Source organism: Ochotona princeps, chromosome 5 (assembly GCF_030435755.1).
Source record: "Ochotona princeps isolate mOchPri1 chromosome 5, mOchPri1.hap1, whole genome shotgun sequence".
NCBI lineage: Eukaryota > Metazoa > Chordata > Mammalia > Lagomorpha > Ochotonidae > Ochotona > Ochotona princeps.
Genome location: NC_080836.1, coordinates 68,189,876 through 68,216,126, shown reverse-complemented (window position 1 = coordinate 68,216,126; position 26,251 = coordinate 68,189,876). Strand labels below are relative to the sequence as shown.

Below are 26,251 nucleotides of genomic sequence, written 5' to 3'. Positions count from 1 at the left end.
TTCAAGTCGTGTAATAATACCTTCCCAAAGCACGTGAAAAGGTCAAGCTGCACAACTGCGACCTCCAGGTCAGCATTGTGTTTGGCGCTTTTTGGAATAAAGGCTCCCACACAATGGAGAGGGTGGAGACAGCCATGGCCATGGCTGTAATTTTCATCAGGTTAACAGCCACCAAGTTGCAGAGTAATATTCACGTGTGCACCATGTGAAAAGGAATGTTGGCTGAGAGTACTTGTCTCAAACCACACATGCTGACATAATCAGCGGCTGCTATCAAATTCCAATAGGTAGCATAACATCACGTCTGTTTTACAAGGGGAAGGGCAAACAGAAAGGGGCAAGGGGACCCTGGCTGCACTGCTGCCTGGCCTTCAGGGCGTCTCACCCATCACCGCACGTGACCCTGGATGTCTTACTGAGGTTGCTTTCATAAGCCCCATTTAATAGATGAAAAGTCAAAACTCACTAGACATTCTTGCTAAGGGAGCCAGAACTCAAGGTTTTGAGTAATCAGAGAATCACGCCTTTTCCAGCAAAAGAAAATGCAAAATCCTCTAACAACTGAAAGTGTTGTACTTTACATAAAATATAAGACTTCTTCATGACTTTGCCTAAGTAACTTGGTCACAAAATGAGAAACCTTTCATTACAAGACAGCTGAAAATTTTCCCACTTAAAATGTTTACTGTCTTACCCCAGAACCTCCTATTTCCACTTCTTTAAGACTTCTCATATAAATCACAAGCTACCAGGCAAGACAGCAATTAGGGAAAATCTATACCCCCCAAAAAATAATTTTCTGATGCTTAAGACCATTCCCAAATGGGTTCTTTTTCTAAATGTGCATGTACCAACATAATCTAACAGCATGAAACTGAATCGAAGCACAGAACATGAATTCAGTTCACCAGAGGGTCTTAGCACCTGACCATTTTAATGCACTTAAAATGCACTGGGTCTGAATGCACTGGGTCTCTGCATTCAGTCAAAGCAGAACGTGGCCCAGCCTTCGCACTGCCCTAGGCACTTCCACCACTGTGCAGCACAGCCAGCAAGGTTCTGTGAAGAACAGTTTTTGCTAGAAGGACGCTGGCTATTTAGTACAGCACAGAGCACAAAAGTCTCCAGGTATTTCAATGCAGTTTCATCCCCCTCAAGGTGTAAGTTTGATAAAAATTTACATTTTACTGAAAGAGAAACTTACTAAGCCATTCTAAAGCAATCAAATCAGATTAATCCATCAACCCCCCCCATGCCATTCTAAGGAAATCAAAACAGATTAACCCATGAACCCCCTCCATGCCCCTTCCATTCACACAAGAAGCTGACCTTCATATAAGGACTTTCTTAGCTAGTCTCATGACCAAACTAGTCTACTAGCTTAGGAAAAGATATATTGCTTTAGTAACCTTGAAAACATAATCTCGGTAGGCATTTAGGACCCCCTTCAGCTAAGCACAAGGTTGTAATGTGACCTAAACAAGTATGTCTGTCTCCCCTGGTCTTAAATGACCACTGCTGAAGACAAACTGTCAAATAACCAGTGGATTAGCGGGTCTAACTGATGACAGTTCTGGGGAAATGGTGATGACGAGCTTTATTATCTAGTGGATGCTTTCCTGAAAATAAACATAAGCCTTAAGACTGGCAATCAGAAGACCCACTAAGGGGAAATCTTCAAGATGAAAAAGAGGAGACAAATGTCCTCTTACGATCATTTGATGTGCATGTTTATTAAAAAGTACTAGAAGCCAGATGAGAAAATGGGCCCCAGAGCTGTCACCAAACCTGCCTCACTCAGGTCTCCAAGCACATGCAGACTCTCCAGGCTCAGAGAGCTACAAGGTGTGGCATGCCATGACATTCTAACTCTTCTTCCTCCAACTGCTCATACTAGCAATTTAGTTTTGAGATATTAGCTTTAGAAGTTTTCATTCCAAAATCAATATCCCAAAGTTATAAAATCAGTACTTTGAGAGCTGGACATGTTTCATAAAAAAATTCTGAAAAGGAAGCTTGCATTGAGCCTCTAACTTGGGTTAAGACACTGGTTGAGATACCTGTGTCCCATGATGAAATACTGCAATTTGACAATCACCTGCAGCCCAGACTCCAACTTCCTGCTAGGGCAAACCGTAAAAAAGTTGCAATAGCGGCTCTAGTACCTGAGTTTCTGCCTTGCATGTAGCAGACCCTGACTAAGCTCCCGGCTCCAGCACAATCCAGTCGCAGTTAAAACAGCCACATCCCATGCCAGAGTGCCTGACTTTGCTAACTGGCTCTGGCTCCTGGTTTCAGCATCTTGCTAACACACACTCCAAAAGACGGCAATCAAGTGACTGCCACTCAGGTGGGAGCCCTATACTGCGTTCCTGGCTTGCCCAGCCCCATCTATTCTGGACATTTGGGGAGTGATCAGCGGATGGGTGCTCGCTCTCGCTCTCTCTCCCCCTCCCTCCCTCCCTTCCCAATTTCCAGACCAACCCTTAGAATAACATAAACGAACCACCTAGTTCTTAACTACTGATTATGCATACTACCCTGATACACACAGGTTCACCCCTCAATCTGAGGCTAAGTAGATCTGAACATCTGCCTTCATTATAGATTTCTTGCAAGGTAAACATCTTTGTAAGATAAAAGGTAAAATCAACAAAAATGCAAAGGATCAACTTTTATCTAAAGCCACCCATTCCAGAGAAAGAACTCTTGTTGAAATTTCGATTGTTTCAGAGATTTCTCAACCATTGGCAGATTATTTCTGTCGTCTTTAGGACATTTAAAGACCAAAATGCTTTAAAAAAGAAAAGCAAAGCAGCTCAGCCTTACATTATGAACTTGGTAACATATTGTCTTGTGTTCTTTTATGTTTTGTAACTCCAAGAATGACAGATTAATAACAAACATGGTGTAATGAAGGTTCCTCACTAGCCCTCGAGAAATGACTCCTGCATAAGTAGTTTCAATTCATTTTAACACATCTATTCCCAAGAAAACAAATTTGAGTTTCCTTTAACAAGTGTTGTACCAGGCAGTTTCACTCCTAATCAAGGAATTGCCATCAATAAAAGATAAGGAATAAAACAGACAAAGCTATAAATCTCCAATAATTTAAGGGAGTAGTTTATTCCATGCAACATGGCATGAATGTGTCACACATACACTATAAGCCAGCAAGCACATTAAAAGCTGTTTGTTTCGCAAATTCAGATACGATATGAAAATAAAAATTGAGAACTATTGGCTTCATGTCCCATGCTCCTTGGAAAAGAGGTAGTCATTTCCTCCTGCTTCCCATTTTCAGCAGGAGGGGACTCGGAGCTCTATCTCAGTCTCCCTGAGCGCCTCACTGCTACCCGGGGCAGGTGGAAGGATTTGGCTGGGCAGAAAAGCACATGGGTCAGCCCACCTGGGTTACCTACGCGGCTGCTGTCCCGATGCTGGGATTCAGCCAGGTGAGTGCCCATGAGGGAGAGCCCAGTGGCGGCTCAATGCTGTGGATGTTCGTGTCACTACCAAACTACCTAAAGGACAGACTTCAGCCTCTTTGTTCCACCTTGTCTTTCACAGTGACAAAGCCCTTCCCATCACACGGATTCAAGGCCTCTGTTTCATGTGTTTCCAACAGAAGTGAAGGAAAGGGCACCCTGTGTTGGTTCATTTTTATTGCCTGCCAAACTATCCCCAAATTCAGTTCCTTAAAACAATTCTGCTTACTAGCTTGTGACTGTGAGAGTCAGCTGGGTGGTGCTGGCTTGAGCCAGCCTGGTTAATTCCTCCCGGCAGCTTGGCGAGGGGCTGGCTAAGACTTCCTCGTTCGCTCCTGCACCTGACAGCTCATTCCCAGTATGTTTCACCATCAGGCAGACCAGTCCGGGCTCCATTCACAGGATGAGTGTGCTCCTGGGAGCAGCAAGAGAGGACAGCTCTGACATGTAACCAATTTTCAAATCCCTGGTTGTGCTTGCTAACCAAAAACAACTCTCATGGCCAAACCTTGGATCAGTGGGAGGACACTCTACAGGAGTGTGCCACAAGGTGAGAAGCTCCTGTGCCCTTTTCTGGAAACAATATCACACTGTGGTTGTCAGAAATAAAATGGTCACAAACTGTCCGACACTCATCCCCTTGGAAGGTATAATCTGCATGTCCTGCACCTATAAGGCTCTAATGAAAAAGAGTATTGAGAAAGTGAAACACTTGGAATTTCCCTGAAATTTCCTCCCGTCTAGCTGTTATGCTGGGAAAACCCCAGATAATTCAGGAAGTCCACAGGTAGGCAGGCGGTCGCAGCCCATAGCTGAGCCTGGACTTGAAGTCCTCTCCTCACAAGAGGCTGATAGATGAGTGACAAAGCTTCCAGAGACTCTGGTCCTGCACATGGTCAACTTCCCCCAGTCACTCATGTCTTCCCAGCCTCAGTCCCGTACAAGGCGAGGACAAGGTATGTCTAATGCTCCCCAATCTGATTTTTTTAAGGATTTATTTTATTTTTATTGGAAAGTCAGATATACAGAGAGGAGGAAGATCTTCCATCCAATGATTCACTCCCCAAGCGGCTGCAATAGCTGGAGCTGAGCTGATCTGAAACCAGGAGCCTGGAGTTTCATTCGGGTCTCCCACATGGGGTATAGGATCCCAAAGTTTTGGGCCGTCCTCTATTGCTTTCCCAGGCCACAAGCAGGGAGCTGGATGGGAAGCGGGGCAGCTGGGATTAGAACTGGCGCCCATATGGGATCCCAGTGCATGCAAGGAAAGGACTTTAGCCACTAGGCTACTGTGACCCCCACCTGAATTCTTAACCTGCAGAACCCCAGAGCACTTTACAGGACCGCTGACTCACTCTTTTATGTTTTGGAGATTTGCCAGGCAGCAAGAACAAGCAGTGCACACAAGCAAGTTACACCTACACACACACACACACACACACACACACAGAGGAAAGAGCCTCTGTTCATTATTAACAGAACTTTTTTTTAAACACAACAAATCCATAATAGACTGTTTCACTATCAATAACTTTTTTTGCCTTTCTGAGACTTTTTTTAAAGCACTTAAAATGATTTTTAAAACAGCACAGAATACTGACAAAACTAATAAAGTGGCAAATTTTAACACATCGCTTATCTCTTCATGATTTCTCTGTGATTATTAACACAAAAACTGTATCAAATGTGAGACACTATGCTGGTCATTAAGAAAACCCAGGCAAGTCTGTGTTTAAAAAGTATATATTCAGGCCTGGCAGCATGGCCTAGCGGCTAAAGGCCTCGCCTTGAAAGCCCCGGGATCCCATATGGGCGCCGGTTCTAATCCCAGCAGCTCCACTTCCCATCCAGCTCCCTGCTTGTGGCTTGGGAAAGCAGTCGAGGACGGCCCAATGCATTGGGACCCTGCACCCGCGTGGGAGACCCAGAAGAGGTTCCAGGTTCCCGGCATCGGATCGGCGCGCATCGGCCCGTTGCGGCTCACTTGGGGAGTAAAACATCGGATGGAAGATCTTCCTCTCTGTCTCTCCTCCCCTGTGTATATCTGGCTGTAATGAAATGAATAAATCTTTAAAAAAATAAATAAATAAAAAGTATATATTTAATGAAGAGCTAGAGACAATAAATACGCAAGCAAGCATTTACTGAGTGCTGGCTTCCCATGTACAGGCACCATAACACGTGCATTAGATGCTAATAATTTATACCTCACCATAACCTACAAAAACAGAACCACCATTATCTCCATTTCAAAGATTAAGAAATGGAGGTGCAGAGAATTCAGCAAGTCGTTTTTTGTTTAGATGTTACAAACCACAGAGTAAGTCAGTAAGCATTGCTTAGGTAGGCTTACGGACGTGCCAGGTGTAACAAAGCAGAAAGACGGCGTGCAGGATTGAACCAGTTCCATCTTCATCCCCAGCCCTTGCACACTCAGCTCAGGATGTGCTGCTGCAGGCAGGACAGCTGCATCTTTAGCCCTCGCTTTGTGCAGGTGCACACACACTTGAAGTCACAGCGCTTAACCACAATGGACATGTTTGGTTGGTCCCCCTCCGACCTTTTAGGAGATTAAATCCCCCAAAACTTTCATAGCATCTCTCCAGTGTAAACTGTCACCAGGCACCACAGATAAGAGAACAAACCTGGGATTACTCATAAAAGCAACATATTTGTAAGACTTGAGTTCTTTAACACTAGATCCAAAAGTACAAATGTATAAACTACAAATGTATAAAACTTGTATAAAATGTACAGATGTATAAAGTACAAATGTATAAAACTTACAGGATTCACAACCCTTAACAAAATGGGATAAATATCATTTCATACAAGCCAGACATCTTGATGTACTTTCCACCTTGTATCTTTTCTATTGAAGCAAATGTTTGCCATCCTCTAATTTCACAATGCCTCTCTCCAAATAACACTAACTTCAGGGATTCATACCTTCCGAATGGATTCAAGATTCAAACTACACAGCACATCTCTTTGAGAGAGAGAGTATGTTCTATGAGGTTAGGAGAAGACACGAGTGGGTTTGGCCACTGCCTCACACCCTAGTAAGCCTACAGGCATCAACGCCCAGTGACCACCTATGAGTCAGCCCTTGATCTATAGAGGACGAAAGCTCCCACTCTCACCACTAATGTATTCCACTTCTCTCCAAAACAAACACTACTCTTTTACCAGGGTGTTCCCACTACCACAAATTCCAGTATCATTTCACTGAAGGAACAAATGTTAACAAACACCATATGAAATCCATTCGTGAAGATATATTAATCCTAACTGGAAAAGAACTGAGTGTTTAATATTTATTCTCTGCAGATACTGCAAAGACTTTGCGGCACTGAGACATTTCTGTTGAGAACTTAAACTTCAAAATTTAAAACTGAACTCATTTTCCAGCACTTACAATCAAAAGAAATCCTATTTGCCCAGAAACCTCAAGAAGAACATTGCTTAAGTAGTCTCACAATGTTTGGGTGCCAAGTTCTGCAATGACAACTACCGTTAACTTACCTCTGTTTTGGAGACAGCGTATTATTATGTCATAACTAGTTTATTTGCCTTAGAAGAAGGCACTAACGATTCATGAGTAGTTCTCACAAGAAGAAAGGAAACATTCTTTAAAATAAGGCATTCATTCCTTTCCAGACAGCTCTCAGCAGCTGCTACCCACTGTGAATGCACGCGGCCTACAACGTTTGACAAGGGTAAGGCTCATCTGCCTCTGGCCATCCAACAGGGCTTTCATGAGTACCTCTGTTCCCCCGTTTGCCCAAGTTCATCTCACAGTAAACTTTTCTTTTCAAGATATTCTCCTAATTATTCGATGCTGATCAATGGAGATAATCTCAATCCACAGGACACAGAATGTGCTAAGAGTCACACAAACTAAAATGGAAAATCTAATGAGTTAAGAACCACACAATTCATCCCAGTCAATCCTGCTGTGCTAGGCACAAGGTCATCCCAGGCCTGAAGTGTACTCTAAGAATCACTGTCTAGTTCACCCAAATTATTGAGGATATTGATTTTTAGATAGCATTTTCCTGGCCCCAGGCTGTTCAGGGAGATCCACGGGCATGTGGGGAATCTAGGCTACCCATCTCCTCACGGAAGGCCAAGGTCCTGCCTTACCCATTTCATACTTGGGGTCAGGAAAACACTTCATGTGAAGTAAAAATGTCATCACCATAACTCCTCTAACATGCTCACAGCACGGTGTAGAAGCTCCGAAGCAGTGAGGGTAATGTAGCCATGGCACATATGGACAGCTCCCTGTGGCCCTTTGAGGCCACAAATAAGTCCGGACCTTGGGTTACTAGCAGACCTCCCTTGGTTTTTTATTTATCACCTTTGACAGAGAACATCTCACTTTTACAATCACATGTCATGTCCAGAAGGAGGCCGCTGACCTGACACACTTGCTTTACCTAACAGGTATATCACTTTTCAGTGATCTAAATACAATGGAAGAGAAACAAAGTTTCTCAAAATTTGAAATACAAGTCTATCCCTTTATATTTGATATTGCCGCCAAAGTTGCTGATTTCAAATCAATTGTTCCTATTTTATTTTTAATTATAGAGTAAAAAAATTAATAGCCTATTGAAGATTCTTTTCATATTGGCTTGGCGTAAAGATACATAGAATAAAAAAAAAAAGTCAAGTATTTCCTTAGCAGATTTATAAATTTTTTAAAGAAAAATTTAAGCCAACTTTAGGAAAATCATATATATCACATTATAAAGCTATCTGAAATGGCAAAGCTTAAAAGCCTAAACACAAGAAAAAGAAGCTCAAACTCACACCTCTTAACAACTCAAAGATCTAAAGCATTCAATGTTTTGCTATTCTGAACTTCACAAGGATTCAGGAGACATACTCACAGTTACTTATCACTCCTCCAAGTGGATCTCCTTTAAAGTCAAACTCAATATCCATATATTTGCCCTGGCCAAAAAAAAAAAAAAAAAAAAGATTGTCAGGTTTTAAGTTCGCATCAAAAATATTTAGTCAAGAATAGCAATACTAAGACCTTATTTTTATGTATTTTTGAAATGCAATTAAGAGACACAGTATATAACTAAGACGTAAAACAACATGCCTCCATAAATCACTCACAATTAATATTCCATTAATTCAAAACTAATCCATCCCACTGCCCACTCAACAGTGTTTCTAAGGCATCACGTGATTTTTCCATGTCAGGTAGATATGTGTTTAGAATTTCTGAGTGGGGTGTATACTCAAATCTGCAACGGAAACTCAGGAAAATAAGTAGTCTTGACACATCACTGGTTGGGAAGATAAATTTCATCCTTATAGACAACATATACTGTAATCATGGCAAAAAAAAAGAAACAGTGGAGAAAATGGTAAATTTGGAGTTCCGCTTTCTTATATCCACTCAAATCACACATGATTATGTGATGGAACCACCTCAGAAACAAAGACTAATAATCACCCTTTCTTGCTGCTGTTTTGCTTTTGACCTAGATTATTTAGCAATGTCTTTCTAACCCAGACTCTTGTTACATATTTGGAGTTTAACACTGTGATTTCTAAACAACTTGGTCTCTAACTGCCTAAAGAATCACCAGTATAACTCTCACAGATGTTTCTTGTTTGAAAAAGGGTGTTGATCTGGAAAGTCAAGTCTTCAGTTTTATGTCTTACCTTAGCAATAGTCAGACAGATGATTTGTAAACAATTCTCCCTGAGAATTACTTTAACTCTTTCTAATTTCCAAAACAATGGCAAAGGAAAGGAAACATGATTCCCATGGAACTCAGTCAAGAATGCAATTTGTGGTTTTTTGTTCTGTGACACACACTCCCTCACCTTCTCCTGTTGCCTCGTCATCTGCCCTAGTAAGTCGTCACCCACTTATTAAGCAAATGTTTAGCCAACGCTTCCTGGATGCTGAATCAGGCACAAGGCAAAGCATGGCACAGCTGCCGACTTCAGAGAGCTTGTTATGGCTGCGGGAGGAACTACAACAGGTAAACAGGGCATTCCAGCCCAGGGGGGCGCATCCTACAGTGAACCATGGTGCACAAAGAAGTGAGGACAAAGGGAGAACAGGAAGCCTGTCCTGGACCTCAGGGGAAGTCAGACAGCAAGCAGGAGGCAGAGCAGGAAGGGGCAGGCATCAGTGGTCTCTGAGGATGTGGAGTGGGAAACAAGACCAGTGAAGGAAGGTGTAGCACACCATGACCTTGACATAGTTCTGATGACAAAGTCATGTCGTTATACAGATTACGCTGGTACACACAGCAAAGGAATTCAAGCAGAGCAGGTTGATAGGCGCTGGCTGCAGTGTTTGGGGAAGAAATGATGGGAGCTTTAAGTGGAAGTATCAAAACAAAAAAGCTACCCACAAAGTCACAAGGATAGGCCTCGCTGAACCACAGGAGATGCAGAAAAAAGAAGGTCCAGCAACATGGCCTGGACCACTGCACAGATCTGAGGCCCATGCAACTGGGAGACACACAGGAAGCAAAGCACTTAACAAGCAAGGGGGCACAGTTCCACTGGCAGGCAGCTGGGGCCCGTTGGCCTTGTAAGAGGGGATCATTCTCAGAGAGTGGGTCCTGGCACAAGAAGAGGCAAAAGGACCAGCACAGCTATAGGGATAACCTGAATCAGCGCCAGCCTGGAAATCACCCACCGTGACAGGAAGATGTGCGCCTAAGCACACGTAAGGCACCAGAACACAAGGTTTACTCAGTGCGTGGCCTGCCTCATGGCCATGGTGCAGCAGGCTTATCATCAGCTCAGAATGAGGAGGATGAGGCAGGGCGAGAGTGGAATGAACACTGTGTAAAGGATGGGAAAGGAAGCCAACCAGGGAACGGGGCTCTCCTTTGAGTCACGTGTTGACTATTGGCCAAAACCTGGTTCTGCTGAAGTCCTGCATTTACTTAGAGCTGACCAGCAGCTTCCCATTAGCCACACAATGAAGCCAGACCCTGCACCTGACACTGAAGGCATTCCAGTCGGGGACCTTGGACCTGAGGCTCCCTTGACACTTTCAGGTCTGACAACTATGAACGCTCACAAAAGTAGGTCCCTGTGGTGTCGTATGGAGCTTCCTCACACTGGAATGCTAGTTCCTCTGGCTCTGCCCCGCCCCCACTGTGGCACATCTAAGTCTTACATGGCATTCTTGCCTTGGATTCACCCAACTTCTTTTTTCTGACTATCCACAAAACGTCACTGACCCTGTTCATGAGATCCCATATTGTTTTATATGTTGTGTCATCATGATTTATGGATTGTCCAGTTTTTATTTCTGGTCTTATAAACAGGCATTCATTCATCACGAAGCATCTTCTGAATGTCTGTTACAGTGTCAGCCCTTGATCTATTTCCTGGGGCCACCACGGTGCCCAAGAAGGCCAGGGTACTTGCTCCTGTCATCTTCACCGCCCCAGGGCCAACAAGCATGTAAATGAGGAAGTACAGCAACTCCAGACACTAATGAATGCCTTAAGAAAATAACAGATTAAAGTCACAGAGGCTATGAATGGTATGAGGCATGTGGCACTGAGGGATGCTACCAGCCATGCAACGATTAGGGGGCAGAATACATTTTGAAGGAAGAGACACCACAAAGGCCCAAGGCCAGGAAGCAGCTGGTGGGCCTGACGGGTCACGAAGGCCCAGGTGGCGGAAGCAAAGCACAGGAGCAGGAATCCCCACGGGAGCCTGTACAGTATTCTAAGAGCACGGAGCTTGGGTTTGTGCAGATCATTCTGGCTGCTGGCAGGGAAAGGCTGCAGGCTCTAAGAGGAGCGATGCAGGGAGATTGATGTTTATGTTAAAAACCTAGTTTTTAAACCAATGAATAAATCTTGTGGGCTTCTTAAAATTCTTACTGAATGAGGGATTTACTAATGAAGTTGTTCCAACCCCACAGATTCTGACACTCCCCAGTGCCTAGCTCAGCCTGAATGTGCAGTGAGACTCAGGACACTGCCCACCTCCACAAAGCCTTGACTGAAAACACTGATTATCAAAGTCTTGTTGGGTTTTTTTTTTTCCCCTCAAATTAACAGCAGCTCAATATGTCCAAGTGGAGCCGTTGGGCTGGGGGCACTGTAAGGCACTTTCACAAGAACACAATCTGAAACGTCAGCTCACTAGAACACAGCACATTCTCTTTGATTTCTCAGTAAAGAGATCAAAAAATTCATTCTAGGTTAACCAAACAGTGGAAGGAAATGCATTTGTCCCAAAGTACAAGCTTATAGTATCTAAACCACTGTTACACAGCAGTCACTTTAAACACAGTGGTGTGCTACCATAAAATGATAGCATGTGTTCAGGTGTATTACTGGTCAAGTCACAGACCACAAGACAGAGAAAGCACTAAACACCAGGCATGAAATGAGTCAGCCTATAACCAAGTATTAATCTCATATCCAAATACCTGTATAATAACAGGATTTCTCTGAAATTTTTTACTAAGCCAAATCACCTGCCAACCCTTCCCCAGATTTCAGGTACAACTAAGCAGCAATGACCTCTTAAGCAATTAGATTTCCTGTTTTGCTAACGTCTGTAGGCTAAATACAGCTGCAAAAATTTTTAAAATATGTGTGCATAAAATCTACAAAAATGTACAACACAGCAAAAAGAAATGTATGTTACATAAAGAAGCTTGGTTTCTGAAACTACTTTTATGTGCCCACACTTCACTTCTTGTTCTATTTATGTAATGAGATTAGCCATGTTACCACAACAGGAAAAGGCATGGATCAAATCAGTTACAACAATTTTGGGGCTAATCCAAAGGAAAAACTCCACAGCCTTCGGTTTAGGAACTTTATACAGCCTGTTATTCTCTAAGCTGCGTCCACTTCAGGTCATTCTCTTGCTGTTAGCAATGAATAAACCCTCATGAGGGCAAAGCCAAAAGTGATCTGTAAGGAGGAAGAGAAAGGTCCAGAGAGTTCCCTGGTAGAGAGGCTTCAACAATGGTCCCCAGGGGCACAGGAAGTAGGAGAAGCCAGCTCATAAAGGAAGTGATCCTTTGTTATAAAAATGCATGAACTTGGTCAAACCACAGGAAAAAAGGACCGATTTCAAAGCACCAACATCACTCTCCATACAGCTCACCCAGCTACCTCTGGTCATTGTCTCCATGCCTATAAAGACCACAGGCATGAAAGCATGGCACACTCAGAAGGGACCTGTCATGCCAACATGCAGGACACAGGATGGGAAGTAATGGAAGTTGAGGATGGGAAGGTGACATGGACCAGACTTCTACTAACGCATCTTCAAATCAAACTCCAGACATCAATTAGCTTTAATTTCTACTACTCAGTTACATGGTCCTCCTCCAATCCCTTTCACTGATTGCAAATTGTTGGTTTTTATCCCTATGAAGTTCAGAATACATCTCACCCTTTCTGGGCCTACTAAATAAGGGACGAGGGCTATAGTGTACAATACTGACCCTCAAGCTTACCTTCCTTTTCACTTATTTCTTTCTCTTTAAGATTTTATTTTTATTGGAAAGTCAGACCTACATAGAGATGGAGATAGAGAAAGATCTTCCATCTGCTGGTTCACTCCTTAGGTGGCCACAATGACCAGAGCTGAGCCGATCCAAAGCCAGAAACTTCTTCCAGGTCTCCCACGTGGGTGCAGGGTCCCAAGGCTTTGGACCATCCTCTACTGCTTTGCCAGGCCACAAGCAGAGAGGTGGATGAGCACTGCAGTAGCCAGGACTCAAACTGGGATCCCAGCACATTCAAGGAAAGGATTTAGTCACTGAGCCATCATGTCGGGCTCTTTACTTGATTTCTAACTCTAAATTATGATTTCTAAATACTGAGACTCAGAAGAGCAGTTATTCCAAATGGCCTCCCTGGGAACACTCAGGGTATTTTAAGTTAGAAGACAAGAAAACATGACAAAAATAGCTTGTCACTCCAAGAAAGAATTAAAAAGGAAAATTCCAGATAGCAAAAAATAGGTCTTATAGAATTTTCAGTGTTTCAAGAGATGGTGTTCTCATTTTTGAAATGTGTGTATTAAGAAATGTTAAACATCTACTGGTTGTTTAAACATACATAAGCTAAATATTAGTGTTAACACTTACACAAATACTTACAAATCTAGAGGAGTTGTCATTCCTTACAGTTTTGGCATTTCCAAAAGCTAGTAGAAAAAAAGACATAAGCATAGTTAAAGCTGACAGAACAAATAATTTCAAACAAGAAGACAAAGTAAATATAACATTGGCATCTGTAATTGCTGAAAAGCACAACCTGCCTGACAATGCCATTTCTGTCCAAAATTTCCATGGAAACATTTAACTGAAGTATCAATAAGCTACAAAAGCTTCTACATCTTCTAAGCACAAAGAAAGTCACTCCTACAATTCTTGAGTTTTTCAAGTATCATCGTAAACTTAGTCTTATCAAGTTCAAAACCTTCCCCATCTTCTAGGAACATCTGTGAATAAAGTTCTTTCAAGGATTATTTAATCTCATCAAAGATTTGATGGAACTTAATGAGGTTTCCAGACCAGAGAAGGTATGTCAACCTTTAAGTTGTTTAATTTTAATTTGAAAACAAAGCTATTTAAGTGCAACTGATCCTCAAAAACTCAAAAATACAGAGTTAGAGATTTGGAAACTGCTCACTTACATTATAGATGAAAAATGATACAAAGTGAGTTTATGTTCCATCACACCGAAATGAAATTTTCCAGAAAACAGGAAAAAACTCAGCCGGCCCAGAACACTATACAGAAGTCTGTTCCAATCTTGGTCCCCCATAGGGGTCCCCTTGGTAAAGGCACAGAAGGGCCATGTGGCTCAATACCGTTCCAGGCACAGAGCGCTCCTGTTTAACTCAGGTCATTGTGGAAAGAAACAACATCAAAAGCCTGTTTCACCATGTCTGTGCCGAAAGGGACATGATAAGTTGGGATTAAGTTAGGTGAATGCCAACCATTTAGGTAAGGAGGGTTCTGGTTTGATACTTTGGAATTCCAGCGTATATCCCAAATGTGCAAACCAAGTGTCTGAAGATCTTGTTAAAAGTGAAAACTTGGGTCCAATATATCTGGGACAAAACATCAAAGGCAACAGTTCTACCAAAACACCCCACCAGCATCACCAGCAGCACTCTTTAGCTAGCAAGGGGTGAATGATGGCATGGTAAACAGAACGATGCCTTGAAATAATAGGCCACGCACCCTTCTCTGGAAACTTCTATAATGTCTTCCAACTAAATAGGGAGAAGAGGATTAGCATGACAAACACCTAGCTGAGGGTGAGGGCTAACAGCTGGGACAAGCTTTGAAAGCAGTCCCTGATCAAGGAGTGAGGGCTTGTGTATATACAGAAGTTAACTGTAGATATTCTGCATCCAAACCTGATGCCTTCTGTTGTGGGGAGCCGCTGACCCCACGTGTATGTTAGGTGGTCACAAGATGGCGGCTGGCCGAGGGCCAGGAGGCGGGATTTTTCCCACCAGCAGGTAAACAGGATAGGCTAGTTACCCCGCTGCGATTGCTGGCCTATCAGATAGCGCCAAGTGACCCACGGGGAGAAGTGATTGGTGGAGAACGATATAAAAGTAGCTGGTAAAAGACGTAAAGACGAGGACGGAGGACAGGGCACGACTGGGACGGACGGACAGAAGACGACTGGGGGGCGACGCAGAGACAACTAGAGGGCGATGAGGAGACTGGGGAAAGAAGCAGAAAGTACGGGAAGAAATGTGGGAAGAAGGGTGGCGGAAAATGGGAGGAAGGGTGGCGGAAGAACTGGGTAGGAAAGCTTAGACCAATGGGTACAGGCGCAGCGGAGAGAGGGTTTTAAACGCAGCCGCTTTTGGCAGTGAGAGGTCCGGCTACCGGCTTTTCCCGGACCCTCAAAAGTTCTAATCCTGGCGTTTTTAGTGTCACCGCTGCTGGGCAGCGGTGACAAGTGGTGGCCCATATGGGGAAACTTTCAGCCTCGGCGTTTTTAGTGTCGCTGCTGTTGAGCGGCGGCGACATTCTGTGTCACATGAGGAGGCTTTAAAAGCAAGGTTTGGATATGGAAAGAATCATTGGCTCAAGCGCAGTTCAGGCAAAATGCAGGAAGTCTACACAGGACAACTCTGTGTTCCAGGTGCTGTTTGGGCCTGAGTGAACAAATCTACACACCGGGATTGACAGAAAAGGATACTTCCTAGAGAACTCCCATTCGCAGCTCATATCCACCACCTGCTCTAAGTCTCATAAACCTAACCCTGATAAGGGTGGATGCTGAGCTGATCACCAGGAGGAGCGCACAGTGTTTTTTGTGCTTTCAGACCGGTCCTCCGTGCTGAGTATAGCTGTCAAGGGAACTGACTCGCACAGCCCCTAAGTCCAGCCCCAGACACTGATGCATAAAGGACAGATTATTGTGGCCTGAATGTCAGGGGCGAGTGAAGGGATTGTCTCAAAAAACCTTTATTCAGGGCACCACTGGCCAGCTACAAACCATCTTTTCATCAAACAAATATGAGTTGCACATTACTAAACACAACGCTGAACACTACAGTCTTTTATTATAAGCCACAGAATCAAAAACAAGTGCTCCATTATAGGACACTCGAGACACATTCCTCGATTGTTTTTTTTTTAATCCATTGTTCTAAATATTCATTTACAGTAGCGGCTCCAGTCAAAAAGTAAAGCATTCCCATACAAGATACTACATGCCCACAGTGGACATTTCCCCTATTTCCTGCACTGCAGCCTAGTTTCAAATACCACCGAATAAAGAGCTGGATTCTAATCCTAGATGCAAGTGCTAGCATTCCACAGTGTTTCTCCTTTAGATCACAGCATTCTTAAAATAAGTGTTTGCAGAAACACAGCACGTGGATGGCAGCCTAACTTAAAAGTAGAAAGACAGTAAACAAGTCCAATGCTCAACCCATAGTGAAGAGATACCACTTTCCATAACAGCTCTGAAGAGCAGATATCAAAAACACGGCAGTAGATGAGGCCTTTGCGTCTCTCCCATCCTGCCATCTGGGGGATGCAGATGGCTGGTGTCTCCTGCTTACAAGATGCAGACTGACACCCAGAAACGAGTCTCTGGTCAAAAGGACGGCTCAGTGTCCAAGAACATCTCCAAAAGAGAAGGAGGGGCTGGCCCTTAGTGTGAAAGAACCATCTGGAGACACTGTGGATCGTAGTAAGTGGGGGCACAGAAAGAACTGGTACCTAGGGAGAACAGGTGCATAGGCCAGGACACTCCACAAAGCACAGGAGAGCTCACCACAGCAGAGATACATCCAGTCCAGTCACACTGACAGTCAGTGACCCTACTCTCCCAAAACTAGGGTGTTAAATGGCAGTAAAAAAGACACACAAGATGAAGTGAACTTACTGACTGGCTGTCAACAGGCAAAGATGTTGATTTGCTGTTTTCCTTAGAAGGAGGATGGTTTATATGGATGGTGTACTGAATCCCCCACAATATTAGGGGAATTTATCTCTCATTAATGTTCTGATGGATTTATGGACTGAATGTTTGTGTCCCTCCAAAAGCTTATGTTGAAGTCCCAACCCCCAATGTGATAGCAAGGGGAGATGGGTCCTATACAAGGTAATTAAAGTTCAAAAGCTGCGGTCCTCTTGATGGTATTAGTGCCCTTATAAGAAGAAACACCAGAGAGCTCGCTCTGAGTCGCTCCCCAAGTGCACATGAAGAGGTTACGTGAGCATGTTGAAAGTGGCTCACACTTACAAGGCACGAGTCTGGGCCCACAAGGAAACCCACCCAGTCATCACCTCGATCTTGGGATCTTGGATGCCCAGCTCCCAGGATTATGTGAAAGTTAATGTCTGTTGGGAAGCCACCCAGTCTCTATCACTGCACTACAGCAGCCTGAGCTGATCATCAGAGAATCCAGCAGCTTTCAGGCAGGCTCAGGCTCCAACAGCCCAAAAAAAGACTCGTCCTAAGTGCCTTGCTCTCACTTCCCTGACAGCAGACCCAATCAGCCAGAGGATGAAATGGCACCACACCTCCAAATGCATTATCAGCTAGGTAACTATTTTAAAGGGACACTTCAATTATTCAAATAAGAACTGAAAGAGGGGAAGGATGGCTGTGAGTAGGAGTGTTCCCCTGAAGGAGTAAACCACCCCTTCCTGTAAGTCCCTGAAACTCAAGTTTGCAGGAAACAGCTTGGTTCAGTGGGTCTTGACCCAAGTCCCTTACTCACTCCAAGCACAACAACTTCCAGCGTGCCAGAGACTCAAAGGGCCCTGCAGAGGCATCTACAGTAGAGGCCCACCTGCCTACACATACAAACAGAAAATCCTACCTTTGAGTCCCACTTGCATGAGCGCGCACACACACACGGTAAATCCTACCTTTGAGTCCCACCCTGCATGCAAACACACACAGAGAAAATCCTACCTTCCAGGACGGGGTTGGACTGCAAAAGCTGTTCTTTGACTTCATTGACCTCTGCTCCTTTTCCACAAACAGCAGCCACGTAGGACATGACAAGCTTGCTGGCCTCTGCGGATCAAAAGAAGGCACATTCATCAGTGAGGCAGAAACTCTGACAGAACTCGCTCTTCAGGGGAGACAGTGTAGGAGGGCAGACCCACTAACCGTGCTTGCAATGCCTGTGCTCTGGGAGTAAATGCTTTGAAAAATCTACAGGTCTCTGTGCTTTCCAATGAATGGCATCTCACTGACTGATGGAAGAGAAATGGTGTTGGAAGGCTGTCATTGGACTTGAAAAAAACTGCTTGGCAACATAACCCACGGTATTTCAGAAATATCTTCTTAAAGCTCTCTTGTGTACTAATATACTCTTAGATATGTTGTTAGGTGATATAGAACTGTACTAACAAATACCGCAGAGAGGAAATAAGCATAGGGGAAATGGAGCTCGAAACTATGGTGGGGGGGCACGTCTGCCTCCAACTTGCTTGCTAGGTTATGAAAATGAGTCCAAATAGATTATCTGGTGTCCGTCTTTGAAGACTGTCAAGTTACATCTGTGAAAATATCACTGCTTCCCAGGGCATTGCTCACAAAATACATCTTCCATGGTCTAAAGCCCCTGCACTGTAAGCTCCAGGTTCTCGGGGTTAACTGTATGTGAAGGTTGGTAAATTCTCCAGCCACAGTCCTGCTGCTCCCAGCAGGCTGACCCGGCTCCTCAGCAGACAATGTATAAACAATTGCACTCCACTTGATGTCTCGGTGCCATATTGCCCTTGACCCACCCAGTTCAAGGTGGAACCAGCCTTTCAGGATCCTCCTAGGAGCCTCCTGGGCTCACTAGCTGTCAAGCCCGGGGACGGGGGTGGGCTTTTCTCCCAACAGTTCCTGACATCCTATGCAAACCTGTCCCAGGTCTGAGCCACGCTCTGGGAGCACCCAAGCATGGCAGCTCTGCTATCTACAGACTCTGCAGAAACTTCTCCCTTCTCATTTTACTGCTTCCTTCGCTATACTCCCTGTGCCCTAGCCTCACCTATGCATTTGCAAACATTAGATCTATTCTTTCTTGACATGAGTTTTTGGCCTACCTGTCTACCCATAATGATATAAGGAAACTGAAAACACACATGGGCAAAATGACTACCTTAGGTAGTGGCAAATACACACACATGCATGTTTGGCAAGAAAGGATAGGTTGTCTTTTAGACATGAAAAACTCCAGGCAAGAGGATTTTGTTTATTCTGGAAATTAGGGGTCTGAGTGTACCCAGACCCCAAACTTGAGCTTCATGGTCACATCAGGTTCTCGGGAAATCCTGTTGTATACCAGGATGGACCTGGGGGACAAAAAGACATCAATCAAGAAGGAAGAACTCTGGTAGCTCTAGACTTGATACGGCTTTGTGGAGACATTTTATTGGCCAGAACAGAACGAGACAAAGCTTTCCCATGGTCAAATCTGCTTGACAAATGGCACCAGGAACCAAATTTCTTAAAATCCAGGATGGGTTTAGCTTTTATCACCTGACAAACTGTACACACCGTGATAGCTCTGCTATATAGAGGTGAGTTAATATAAATTGAAATTCAAAATCACATTAATTTTAAAATCTATTCAAGCACTTTCAATATAGTTTGCAAAACTGCAGTTCTAGGATACAGATGAAGGGCATTAACAACTTACTCTTGTGAATAATATCTAGTATGATGCACTTATCATAGGATTATGTGAATCCATGTAGTCTGTTAAAGAAAAGCAGTGAAACAGCAGTTGATGAATGACAAAAGGAAAATGTAAACATTTCAACGAAAGATGTGTGACTGAGCACAAAAGCAAGGGAATCTCAGACAAACACATCTCTGCACATTAACAGAGCAGGATCCACCTGGATATTGTGCTGTGGGGGAGGGGAGGGGACATAAGCAAAGCTTTTGTTTTTTGAGCTCTTTCCATTAGGCATTCTAGCAAAATTACCCAGGTATCTACAGGCGACATCATGTTTGTCACACAGAGATGTTATGTTTCTCACACAGCACATGGAAAGGGTCACATCCATGGACCATTCATCTCTACGCCTCTCATCTCTTTGGTTAAGATAGACAAGTTTCTCCAGGGCTCAAGCTAGTGCTTCAGACACTCAAATGACTGAGGCCACATTTATGTATGGCAGAAAAGCACTCTGGAGATTAGAGGAACAGTCTTGCACAGTCCTTGGTTTGCTGTGTAGTAATATAACCCAGATACAGCACCTGCAAATTCATTTGACAGGCAGCCACCAACAGTGCCAATCACAGGACAAAAAACATGGGGCGTTGGCGGGGCCACAGTTTGCTGCAGGGTCACTGCTTGTGACCCCAGCACCCAGCGCCGCAATGCCAGTCTGTCTCTTCCTCTTTGTCACTCTGCCTTTTTTTTTTCAAATACATAAATGGATAAATACTAAAAAGAAAAAAAATGGACAAGGCTTGCAATGAGGGATGCAGGCTTGACCTGGAGGAGGGTCATGGCTGGTGACATTTTCACTGAAACACAACTACATCACCTGCTTCTGCAAGAGCCTCCCATCTCTCCTTACCCTGCCCTAATCCCTGATAATTCAAATTAAGCACGTAGACAGAGAGGGGAGCTTTCCAACATCAATGAAAAAACACCACAAAAGCCTGCTTTCCTCCAACCTGCCTGAACACAGTGTCTCCTCCAGAAGTGCAAAGCGCTTGGCAACGTAGGCTGCCGTACCTCAGTGGCACAGCTGTCACCGGCAGACCCAGGGTACCACCCGGGCGGAGAGAAGGACAAGGTTATATGGGGCTTAGAAGCAAAGATCTTAGTGTGCCACGCAGGCTTCTCAAGGTTCCCTGCCCACAGCTGACAAGCACCCAGAGACAGATGGAACAGCTGTGGGAGGGAACCACATCATCCACAACATTTTCAGATGTCAGGTTCATTCGCTCTGGCCGGAGACTGAGTATGAAAACCTTAGGAAAACGCATCTCTGGCAGTGTCCTCCCGTTTTGCACCTATGCCCACTGTCAAGGCCCGAGTGGTGCTTCAGACACCCTGAGTGTTCCTGCACTGCCTTGAAAGGCTCGGGCGCTTTTGAGGCATGATGAATTTTTTATTGAGCACAGCAGTGATGAATTAAACAGCACCCCATCGGCCTCCAGCAGTTCACGCCTCTCCCTAAGCACCCACTTTATATAATCCTACAGCTCAAGTGTATCTCCAATGTAGAAGTCCAGTAACAACATCACCTGCCAAGGGCGGAGCAGGGGAGCTTACGACCTAGTTAAATTAATTACTTCTTACAAAACAGAACTCTAACACCACATGGCAGTTCTATACAAAGTTATGAGGAGAGATATTTCATATAAAATACACAACACACTCCAGGCCCTAAAACTTTTAAGACTGAGTAAGGCAACTGGACATCTCAAAAGTGGCATTCCTCACATCACTGGGCCATCACCCCTCTATTACCTTCCATTACTCAGCTTTAAACAAACACCATAGAAATTCTATACCTTCCTTAATTCCATGTTTTATAAAAATTTGCTTTATTGGAAAGGCAGAGATACAGAGACCTCTCAGCCACTGGTTCACTCCCCAAAAGCCTACAACAGCTGAGGCTGGGCCAGGCTGAATGCAGGAGCTGGGAACTCAACACACATCTCACAAGTAAGGGAAAGGACCCAAACTCTGCACATTAGCAGCACTGGGCAGGCTGAGCAGAGCTGGACCCTCAATCCGGCTACTCAGATACATGAAGTCCAGCTTGGCTGTGCCAAACTCCTGGCCCATACTCATCTCTTTATAGTTAATGCCAATATTTTTTAAAGATTTATTTTTTATATATTTAAAAGTCAAAATTCTAGAAGCCCCTAGAGAGGGAAGGAGGAAGTGAGGGAGAGAGATCTGTCATCTATTGCCAGTGGCTCATTCCCCAGATGGCTTCAACAACCAGGGACGTGCCAAGCTGAAGCCACAGCTTCTCAAGTACTTGTGACACCTGCTGCTTTTCTACAGGCCATTAGCAGGGAGCTGGAGGGGAACAAGAGCAGCCGGGACAGGAAGCGGTGTCCATATGGGGTGTCAACCTTACTTGCTAAGCCACAACGCTGGTCCCCAATCTAATGACGGTATAAAATTGTGGTAGGGACTGGGAATTTGCTTAATGTCTGGGTTCAATTCTCAGCTCTGGCTCCTCCCTCCAGCTCTGATGGCTCAGGTAACTGTGTCCCTGTCACCCAAATGGGAGACCTGGTTTGTGTACCCGATGCCTGGCTTCAACACCTGCTCAGCCCAGCTGTTGCAGTCATTTGGGAAGTACCGAGTGGACAGGCGAGTGCTTTCTTCATCTGTACATATCAAATTAAAAAAAAAAAATGAAAAGTACAGTCATTGTAAAATCTGCAGGAATTTTTGTGATACTGGCTTCCAAAGAAGTAAAACTAGAAAAAGGCAGGATATGTCAGCAAAACATCGTCTCCATGTGAATTGACAGGGAGATGTTGGACCTTTTATGGGTTAGCAGCTGCCAACATATACAGCTGAATGTGTCTACAGATTGATGTGAAAGTCAGTTACACACACAGAGATGTTTCATCTGCAGGTTCACTCCCCCAAATGGCTGCAACTGCCAGGGCATTGCCCAAGCACCTGGGCCAACCTCTGCTGCTTTCCAAGGCCATTAGCAGGGAGCAGGATTGGGAGCGGAGCAGCCAGGACTTGAACCAGTGCCAACATCACATGCAAAGGCTTCCCCTGTGGTTTCACAACACTGGCCCACATTGTTTATAAAAGCGGCCCCCCTTGGCCCAGCTCACCTGACCTGGGTCCTTGGGCCCACCTGCACTTTTGGCGCTGGGTCCATGAGCCTCGAGGGTGGGGGTCTTTCATTGGATAACTACCACAGCCAAATGATGATAGCAAAAATCTGGTCAAACGGAGACTCTCAGGCGGATTGTATCACCACTGGACACTGACAGGGTTTACTCATCCTTGATCAGCGAGATCGAGAGCACTGCAGAACTATCGAAAACACCTGGGTGGGACCCTTGGCGTGGGCGCCACATTGGGAACCGGGTTTCATATAAGGTGGCCATTCCCCAGCCCCAGGTATCAGGGTGGTTGGGAGGCTAAGTACTGTTCTTCCCCCTCATCTCCTCCCTTCCCCCAGAATCAGGAACAAGAAAGAGAAAATTTGGAACCAATGATCACACCCACTTTTCCCTAACCCTGGCTCCTCTCCACCCTGAACAACTATGTAAATATTACCAAAAATAATTTTTTTTAAAAAAAGGAATCCTTCTCAGCAGCTGGCGCCCTAGGCACCTGACGGTTAGGGAATACACCAGATCAATACCCGGAGGGACAGGATTGCTCCAAGATCACGACCCACGGACCAGCACGACCCAAAGGGGACTGTCCTCGGATGGTCACTGAGCTACCCATAACAGGAGGCTTTCAACAGTTCCTGCAGAAGTTGTGCATCTGTTTGTCTGTTGGAACTACAGTTTAAAAAAAAAAATCACACATTTTCCATATCCTATGTCATCTCCCCAATACAGGGGAAGCCACAGATAGTGCAAAGTATCCTATAGAGAAGTATTTACCAAGGTTCCAGACAGCAGGGTTAAGACCAAAGAGCAGTGGTAAAATTCAACCCTAGGAACCTAAAGGACAAATTCAATGTGTGACCTGCAAACCGTGGGTGAGCCTTCTCTCACCATGGAGGGAGTTCCTGAGTGGAGTTCAGCTGTCCATGCAGATGACCCTACCGCAGACGGTCCACAAATAAAATCTCTTCCAAAAACACTATTTGATGCTTTCTGTTACTTTAGATTCTTGCAGGTAAGTCCCTTCCCCGCCACTTCTGCCCATCCAGTGGGCAAAGACACAGTGCACCATGCCTCCACAGGGTTCAAGGAGGGCTGCAGGGTTCCTGGACCTGACCATTCCCTGGGCAGCTGGGAGAAAGCACATCCTAAGTGGAGGCAGGAACAGGAATAGGAAGAGAAACTCTTTCGAAGCCATTTAAGACTTTCAAGGCAGAAATCATCCTAGAGCTTGCAAATAAAAGAAACTCAATAAGGTGACTAAACACCAAGGGCAGATGTTCTTCCCTTAATCAATGAAGACTCCAAATACGTACATCTGATAACCAAATAGGCAGACAGAAGAGAGACATTTAAAATCCTACTTCCGGGCCCAGTGCAGTAGCCTAGCAGCTAAAGCTCTCACACTGCATACACCAGGATCCCATATTGGAGCCAGTTTGTGACCTGGCAGCTCTACTTCCCATCCAGCTCCCTGCCTGTGGCCTGGGAAAGCAGTAAGGACAGCCCAAAACCTTGAGACCCTGCACCTGCGTGGGAGACCCAGAAGAGACTCTAGGCTCCTGGTTTCGGATCAGCTCCAGCAACTGCGATTGCTTGGAGAGTGAACCAGCAGATGGAAGATCTTCCTCTCTGTCTTATCCTCCTCTCTGAATATCTGACCTTCCAATAAAAAAAAAAAAAACAATCCTACTTCCGCATACTAAAAGGAACAGTAATGATCAGATTCTTATCTATAAGAACAAACAAAGAAACCCTATCTCTGTTACCCTCCTCTTCCCCAGTGAACTCTAAGCTGCATCAAAGAAACCCAGGTTAACAGTTTTAAGTCTTTTAAGCTTGGACTCAGGGAATATAGCTTTTTTTCAGTCTTCTCCCAGGTTTACTTGATACTATGTGCAAAATCACCTTCTCACTCAAGGAAACAAATCATACCAAATGCTTTCATGAAAAGTACAAGGGGCTGCAAGGTGCAATAACAAGCTAATCCTCCCACTGCTGATGCTGGTATCCCATACAGGCGCCAGTTTATAACCTGGCTGCTCCATTTCCCAACTGAACTCCCTGCTTATGGGCTGGGAAAGCAGCAGAGAACAGCCCAAGCCCTTGGAACCCTGCACCCATGTAGGAGACCTGGAAAAAGCTCCTGGCTCCCAGCTTCTCATCAGCTCATCTCTGGCTGTTGCAGCCATTTGAGAAGTGTACCAATGGATCGAAGACCTTTCTCTGTCTCCTTCTCTTTCTGTAACTGTCACTTTCCAAGTAAAAGAAATAAATCTTTAAATGGGGTGGGGGGAAAGAAAGAAAAGAAAGAAATTTCAATTCTTTGAACATCAGAAGACTCTGGAACAAAACTAAGCTTTTGCCCTGGTGTCTTCTCTTACTATATAGCATAGCTTAGGTGTAGCTATGGCCTCCCAAACCCAGCAGAGTTTAGCATTCCATTTGGAAATGGGTCTGCCCTTTGACATCTTGCCTGAAAGATAAAAGACCTTGAAGCACCTAGGGACTGTGCTAGAGAAATCTAGAATCTGGCAGGAGACTCTCATGTGGGTCTTTTTGGAACCCACAGAGTACCTCGTCCCTTCTCATGCAAGCAGAGGCAAGTGCTTCCCCTTGCCCCCAATAGTAGCCTCGGGCCAAGGGGCTCGCAGTAGTCCTGCCACAGGGGTCTTTCTGTCAGATGAGGCCCCGCTTGCTTCCTTTGCTGGCCTCCTTGAGGGTAAGGGAGCTGTTTGGGCTCCTTGAGGGTAGGGGAGCTGTTTGGCGATGGCTTTACCTGTTTTTCCTGCTCCGCTTTCTCCGGTAATGAGAATACATTGGTCTTTATCTTGATCACGTAGGGATCTGTATGCTTCATCTGACAGTGCAAAGCTGCAGGGAGAAAATGGGGGGAAAAAAGTCCTTAGAATTCAGCTCATGATTATGTGTTTATCAGATGGAACTGCAGGCTCTGCAAAGACCACCCAGAAAGCGAGCCAAGATATCGCATTGTATTGCTTTCAAATTTGTGGAATAAATAGATAAAGCCTTCCTTAGTGGCTCATGTTACCTTTTCCCAGGCATTCTCAGTCACCAAAATGACTGTTATATGCTGAACACTGACTTAGCCGAACCCTTATGCAGTAAGTTAAGCCATTTGGAGTCTGACTGCTCCACTTCCAATCCAGCTCCCTGCTCATGTGTTTAGGAAATCAGCAGGTTGAGCCTTTAGGCCCCTAACACCATGTGGGAGACTCGACTGCAGTCCTAGGATCCTGGCTTCAAACTGGCCCAACCCTGCCATTGTGGCCATCTGAGGAATGAACCAGAGAATGGAAGATCTCTCTGCAGCTCTAACTTTCAAATAAATAAATCTTTAATAAATAAATAAAATCTAGGTAGTTCAAAGAATCAAGGAGAAAATCTTCCGTCCCATGCCTACAACCAGACAATGTTGAG

The 26,251-nt window shown here is 44.7% G+C and overlaps 1 protein-coding gene across 4 annotated transcripts in view; it reads right to left on the bottom strand.

The window, feature by feature from the left end:
- MYO1B (myosin IB) overlaps positions 1–26,251 on the bottom strand; it is a 173,301-nt gene that overhangs the window by 58,864 nt on the left and 88,186 nt on the right. For all 4 annotated transcript variants that reach the window (XM_058664747.1, XM_058664746.1, XM_058664748.1 and 1 more), the window contains exons 4-7: positions 25,590–25,684; positions 17,933–18,037; positions 13,627–13,673; positions 8,387–8,450 (exon numbers count right to left, since the gene is read on the bottom strand). In XM_058664747.1, coding sequence (XP_058520730.1) covers positions 8,387–8,450; positions 13,627–13,673; positions 17,933–18,037; positions 25,590–25,684 — 311 coding nt within the window. The remainder of the gene's footprint in view (positions 1–8,386; positions 8,451–13,626; positions 13,674–17,932; positions 18,038–25,589; positions 25,685–26,251) is intronic.